At 36.9% G+C, this 7,680-nt stretch overlaps 1 protein-coding gene across 1 annotated transcript; it reads left to right on the top strand.

Moving 5' to 3' along the window:
• The first annotated feature begins 805 nt into the window (after positions 1–805).
• Positions 806–7,327, top strand: PRMT6 (protein arginine methyltransferase 6). Its single transcript, XM_085602248.1, has one exon. It carries the CDS (start codon positions 940–942, stop codon positions 1,960–1,962), a length of 1,023 nt encoding a protein of 340 aa, XP_085458374.1. The 5' UTR covers positions 806–939; the 3' UTR covers positions 1,963–7,327.
• The last annotated feature ends 353 nt before the right edge of the window (positions 7,328–7,680 follow it).

Raw genomic sequence — 7,680 nt, 5'->3', positions numbered from 1 at the left:
TCCTGTATGCAACACACCCCTAACTCATACATGCCTATTGACTCCGTCCATGTAGGAGACTCCCGACTCTTGAAGCAAAAAATGGCTTTATTTAGGCTGTCTCTCGCCTGAAATTGACTCTGCTTCGATAGAAGTCAATAGGGAAAATCCATTCTTCCCATTCTTTTTTCAAATCTCCCACTTTCCACTTATAAAATTTGGAATGTATGCTAACCCTCCTCTCCCCAGTATACAATTAATTTAATTGTATTATAAGTATGGAAAAATAGGCAAGTGCTCATACTTTACCATCTTTTGGAAATCATACAACAAGAAATTGAAGTAGACAACATCTCGAGTATTTATTTCGGAGCGTGGTTACTCCGAAGTTATACTCCAATGCAAATGTACAAATGGCATGAGCGCTGTATATCAAATTTCACACGCTCATCTTCCCAGCACAACCATAAGTAACCCGCGACGTTTTCTCCTTCATTTAAGATTAAGCTTTCATGCAGTATCAGACTAAAAACATTGAATTAAGTGACGGATGTTTTGATGAAAAACCGAGGAATAAAAAACGGACAGATGTACAGTTGCAAGCTTTGAATTAAAGACATCAAAACGAGACAAAACAGATTAGTATTTGTTAACAACATTTTTTAGTAAATTAATAATTGCATTTTCGTAAACATAAATACCAAGCTAAAAAAAATGTTGCAGTCCAGCACAGATCAAACAAACCAAAATTGAAAAACGCCGCTGGCCAATCAAAAATAAGCCTACATCTACCAATAGAATGTTACTTTATTCGTCCAGTGAGGAGCCAGCTTTCACGTGAACTGTCGCTCGCTTTGCGGCTTCTTTTACTTACACAACGAGGAAACGAACTTGCCTTGGTGGTGAACTGTAGCTTCAGTTTTCTTCTGACTGCAGCTTTGTGACTATTTATATCGCAAGATGTCAGTGAATAAACGGAGGAAATATGATCGCGGTGAGCAGGAGAGCCTGTACTTTGACTGTTATTCGGACGTCTCCATACACGAAGAGATGATTTCAGATAAAGTCCGCACTAATGCCTACAAAATGGGTATCTTGAGAAATTATGCTTCAATAAGAGGCAAAGTGGTGCTGGATGTGGGAGCAGGCACTGGCATTTTAAGTATTTTCTGCGTGCAGGCAGGTGCTTCAAAGGTATATGCAGTTGAAGCCAGTTCAATTTGCCAGCAAGCAGTTGAAGTGGTGAAACAAAACAAAATGGAGGACAAAATAATTGTGATAAAGGGCACAGTGGAGACTGTAGAATTACCAGAGAAAGTAGATGTTATTGTCAGCGAATGGATGGGCTATGCACTAATGTATGAATCAATGCTTAGTTCTGTGATATTTGCCCGCAGTAAATGGCTGAAAGAGGGAGGCATTATCTTACCTTCATATGCTGAATTGTTCATAGCTCCAATCATTGACCCAACAACGGAATGGCGCCTGGACTTCTGGGGAAAAGTAAAGGAGAAATATGGGGTGGACATGAGTTGCATGGAACCTTTTGCTAGAAAGTGCATCATGAACCAGGAAATTGCAGTGAACTGTGTTTCGGGCGAAGACGTGCTGGCTCACCCTGTACGGTTTGCGGAACTAGATTTGCAGGTAGCTACAAAAGAGGAAATTAGGGCAATCCGTGGCAGTTTTAGTTTCCGATGCTTTGGCTCTGATTCCATGCATGCCTTCAGCGTGTGGTTCATGGTTACCTTCCCAGGTGACAAACCTGTTCTTCTATCAACTTCACCTTTCAAAGAGGAAACACACTGGAAGCAAGCAATTTTGTACCTCAATGAGGCTGTTCAAGTCATCCAGGACACACAGGTCACTGGGGAAATAAGTATGTGCCCTTCAGAAGATAATCCAAGACATCTAAAAATTCAGATGAATTACAAAGTGGGCGAGCATGAAAGCCAGGAGAAAACTTTTCGAATGGGGGAGTAGTGAACTAACAAAAGCAAGCTCAATTCTACGCACCATTCAATACTTGGATTAAGGAGAAGCCAGTAGCGTGATGTTTTTGGCCCACCAACGGGAACTAAATGGATTTATGAACATTGGTAAATTATGGTTCTCCGTGAAGGATCGCAAAAATAAAGTAATGACGCAATTCTATTTGCTATTCCTATTTATAATATAAATGTACAAATCTTTCTATCTTGTCAAATTACTTGAGAATTCATTTTCTTATGTATGGCGATTTTTTTTTTTTTAGTGCTATATGTCAATGTACATATTCTCGTCATAAAAATCGATGGTCGTAAGTACATGCCGCCCACCAGATAAGCAAAATACATGCTCTTTTTTTATTCAATATAGAGTAACCAGATACAAACCAGTTCTCCCAGTCTTCAGCATGAAATGACCTGATGGTTTATCCAGATCAATAGCGTACTAATTGGTGTTTAAATTATAAAAATGTGATAGTTGAAATGTTTAAATTAATCTGATCTCAGTAATTGCTCTACGCTTTTCATAATTTTCTTAAGTGAGTTTGTGCTTTTAAAGAAGGGGGCAACCATTTATAAGTCAGCCAGTCTTGGACCTACTCCACTAGGAACAGTGTAGCAACCCAAGATCGGCTTCAGCCTTGGTAGGCCTCAACAATGAGGTGCAGCGTGGCTCCCAGTGACACAGAAAGCAAGGGCACTGTGCGCATAAGACACAGCAAATAAGGGCACTTGTGTAAATACCAATTCCACATAGGGCCACTCACTTGAATAAAAATGGCTATTGGTCGTAATTGAATAATCTGAACCAATAGTAATTACTCTGGGGGTGTTCCTTTCCAGTGATCGTTTAGTTCGCCTGTTACAGAAGGGGAACAACAATAAGGAAAGAAGCCATGGTCCCAGTGCAATAGGAAAACCTCAGCCTGAACAACTAAGCACATTCCTTCAGTTTTGGAAAAGAAGCATCCCAAACAGGTTTTTGACCTGTTGGGCTCTATAAGTGAAGTGCCGCTTGATTCCTTGTAATGTGGAACGAGAAGGTGCTCTTTTGTTGTCTCCTAATCAGAAAAATGGCTTAGAAGGTAAAAAATACTTTTTAAAACAGTTTTGTTAATTTACAGCTAAATAGAAAGCTCAAGCAAAATATTATGGTTTAAAAATAAAGTAAATCTTTTTTACCTGCTCCAAATATTTGCATCAAGAATTAGAATTACTTCCTTACGCTCTTAAAAATCATTTTGCTTCTGGCTTCCCGAAAATGAGTTTAAAATACCCCCTCTTCAGAGACAAATTATGAGGCCTTCATACCTGAATTGAATACATGAGACTATATTTTGCTTCTGTGAAACGTATGCAGTTCTCCAAATATCTATTCTCTCCAGGAATTCTCCACCGCAGATGAAAAAATGAAAAATGTAGTAACTTGTTACCTTCTGTTGAAAGTAGGATGTCAAAATTATAGATTTTTGGCACGTAACAGATTTGAAATACAGGCCTTTGACAACAGTGTCACTGCATTATTTGCAAACACTCCCATGTAAACAAGAAAAAAACAATTTTCGGTGCTTCACATAATGTGGCTTCACAAATATACCATTTGGCTGGTGTTAATACCATTTAATGTTTGAGTCAGTTTTTTGCTCAGAATGCAGAGGTGCAAAAATCCAAAATTCACAAGGAGCCCCAGTCCAGTATCCAAATGGTTTACCATTGTTATGACTCCTGAGATTATCGGCAATAAGGACCAAATTAAATGTCACCTATTTAAATAATGTGGCAAAAATGCAAATTATGTGACATTTTCTGGCAGTAATATTTTTATCCATTTGATCTGGAAACAATTAAAAAATCTTTAAATCAAGCTAACTATGTTGTAAATACACCAGTTACTTTATCAAATGGTAAACACTGCAGACACAGAATCGCAGCAGTCCACTGGCACCCACAATTGTTCATTTGTTTATCAACTATCAGTACGTGGCTATTGTCACCTGCACTTCTAATTCCAGTCCGTGGCTATTGTCACCTGCACTTTTCTAGAAAACAGCTTTTTCAAGCGAGTGACCCCAACATAAGCATATAATATAACTATAACTGAACACAAAATATGATGCTACTATGCCATCTTGGGGTTTTTATGAAATTTCATATCACTTGGCCTTCGGCCTCTTGGTTTATGATGTCACCAGAATGCATTAATGGCAATATTGGTCCTTATTACACAGTTGCCTATTATGTATCATTAGATGGCCTTGTTTTTTTTCTTAGTGGTCTGTTCTTGATTCAATGGCTTTCCTCCCTACTGTTGTGTTTGTCCTGCCCAGGAGCATTTCAGCCTTGGCAGGCCACGCAAAACCATAAAAATTTTACTAGACCTCCAGGTCTAGTAACCTGAATAATCAACTTGACTTAATTATAATGTACTTACCCGTAAACTGGTCTCAAATTGTGTGATCGTAGGAAAATATTTTATTTTATGGAGCTGCCTTTTTCTTGATTATCGCACATTAGAGCAGCTTCAAATATGCAAGTTCAGCATTAATGCGGTACAAAAAAACTATTTTTATTTAGTAGACTAAAAGTTTGCTCCATTTATAATAAGAATCAATCCCACATAAAGGGTACACATGACCCCTGACTTGCCTCTTAGTTCACTCATAGTGTTTGTCCTCTGAGCGGAGGCAGGAATATTTCCAAGTTCATGCTTAAAAAGTCCCTTTTAATAGATATATTTTTAAAAGCATGATATGGTAGTGCACTGTCATTTACAGACAGCACATTTTCTATTAAAATGGTTGCAAACGTTCCCAATAACATAGTTGTACTGATAAAACTAAAGCCATAAACAATTTTGGGAATTTGGGTTTCCGCAAAAATATTTATCATTTGCGCATCACCAAGTAAAGTGTTGTGATTTGGTTTCTTCCTATAAAAATCTTCTTTTCACTACACAGAATTACAATCAATCAAAATTACTTTATTCGATGAATACAAAATTAATCATAAAAGTACAAGTATATATCACAGTTAAAAATATTAAAAAGAAGCAATTCATCAATATTAATCAAGATATTACAAAAATGTGCCTTTATAACTACTGAAATATATTTTGAAATGTATGTTCAGTTTACTTATTAACTATTTCAATGTTGTCTAGGTAAAAAAGCCTGACCTCTTACAGATTTTTATTTCACACTCTTTGCACAGCAATTGTCCGACAGTTCACTATACAAATCCCTCAAATTTCACGGTCAGAGAAAGAAAAGTATATGTAAGAAGACACAGTGACTTTTGACCTCTGCCTGTGAATGTGACAAGATAAAAACAAGATTTAAAAAGATCTTTGTTGCTCATTCACATCGAGTGAAGGGACCACCTGTTATTTGTCATCTCGCCAGAATGGGCAAGAAGGCTCTAAAAATATGGTGAAATCTGATTCGCCATGGCAAGTGGGTGTATAGACTTCTCGAGGCCTGCTTGTAGACTTACGATTAAATAAATTGTATCTTTCCACTGCAAAGGTTGAGAGCACTCTTTTTATGTACTCTTGAGCACTCCTTGGGCGAGCACGTGTTTCCTTACTCTCTCCTCCTTTTTTCTCTATATTCTCCTTTGATACTTCCTGTTCTATCGGGCTACTTGCTTTGTGTACATTTTTTTAGGAACCCCACCTCACCAATGCTCCCCTTCTTGCACCTCATGAGATATATATATATATATATATATATATATTAGATTTTTTTTTGTGAGGGCTCATCAGCTACAAAGAGCTACCTGGCCTATCTTTTTCTTTTTACCCTTTATCTTTTTTTTTTACATTTTAATATGCTGGTCTAATTTGGCCTTCCACTATGTTGAAATGGTAAATAAAATATTGATGCAATGCGTCATAACGCATGCACATGTACATGTGTGCATATTATACATGAGCATGTATCAGGTTGTATGTGTGCACATCTTCTTCCCTCTTCCACTGGGTTTTCTGTAATAGAAAACCCATTTCAAGATTGCTGGCAAACTGAATGCATGTGTTAATATGCATGCACATCTGCAATTAGCAACAAGCATTGGTAAAGCCAATAGCTCAGCCTTTTAGAGCGGCAACACACTGCCTTTGCCAATGCTTGTTTATTTACGAAATTACAAGCAGGTTTGTATTTCTCTAACTTTATTATTGTTCGAAGAACACTAATGTTGAAGGGTGCAATAATGTGTTACTCTAATGCAAGTAAAAGTGTGTAACTTTCCATGCAACCATTGATTTGCATTGAGGCCATGCTGTTGGTGCTGACCTCAGTTAGGTGAACCAATAACAGTGATTGCACAATCACGATGACATCAAAAAATGTACAGAATTTAGAATATAAAAGTACTAATTATGGACCAATGGAGTGCATGTGGCCCTGGAAACTGAATGATTATATGCGAAAATCATCAGAGAGACCAAACAGTGGCCATTAAAGTATACAAAAGATGTTTGGGCATGCCATTCTGCATGCTTCTTGATCTTTATTTAAAGGGAATACAAAGTGACTTGTCAGAATATGCATGTAACGTCCGAGGCTTAACAACATTGGTCCAATTTTCTTTGTGTTCGCCAATCTAAATTAAATTACACACAAGCACACCTGTAATCTTTAGGGATTCATGTTCTAATTAGTGCTTATGTTTTACTCCAAGATTTCTACCCTTGTGCATCTGGAAAAGTGGGTAGAAAAGAACACTTCATAACTGGTATTTCCGTTTGTGCACAAACTAACGCAAAGTGATAACACTGAAACCATGTGAAGTTTAAGGTGTGTATGGTTGGTTGATTGGAAAATATAACTGTTTTTCTAACTTATTCATGGTAAATGTGGTTGTCCACATACATGAAATCAAACATTTTTCCTTTGTATTGAAGTTGATCAGTCATAATTCAGTATATGAATTAAACAGATTTCTGGACCGGTGCCATGGCACTGCTCTAAGAACCAGGATCCGAAAACATGGCTGCTCATTTTCTTTATTACAGTTTCGGAGTTTGCATCACCTTATTGATGTTGTAAACTTTTACAAAACTTCCAGTTGTTTTGTAAAAGGTTGTATGTCTGACCATCGTTAATTTTATAATTTACTGTGTGAAAATGTTGACCTCTATTTAGTGTGGTCTGCTTTGTCGTTTACATTTTTTTAAAGATTTTGTCCATTTGTATTCTTTGGAATGTTTTTAAGATCTACACGATATTTGTTTTTATATGGTTCTCATGTGTTTAATGCTTGTGAGATTGTGCTTATAATAATGACTTTTGTACTTATTTATTTTTAGCTTTTTGGCATTAATTTTGCTGAATAAAGTTGATCTATCTGTCTGATGTAAGCATTAGGAGTTCAGACTCTTCTATAGTTTACACTTCTGTATTTTATAGTTTTAACTCACTTTTCCCAACCAAATGTCGACAGTACATTCGAAGAGGACTATCCAGTGATATTAGCATTTTTATGTTTCTCATTGTAATGGACTTTTAGGAACAGTTTTTATGTCTCTTTATTGTCTTCATCTTTTTTGTTTGTATTCTAATATATGTGATATGCATAGTATATGTAACTGGTGTCAAAAAACAGGTGACTTTTGGGCTCTGTCAGATTGGTGTTGTCCATGGGGCCAGCTCTCTGCATTGTTAATTCGTACCCCAAACCCATGTGCTGATGGGTACACTCTTTCTTGATA

This window comes from Triturus cristatus, chromosome 4_2 (genome assembly GCF_964204655.1).
Source record: "Triturus cristatus chromosome 4_2, aTriCri1.1, whole genome shotgun sequence".
NCBI lineage: Eukaryota > Metazoa > Chordata > Amphibia > Caudata > Salamandridae > Triturus > Triturus cristatus.
Note: the sequence above shows the minus strand (reverse complement) of the source record. Positions and strands in the feature narration are given on the sequence as shown.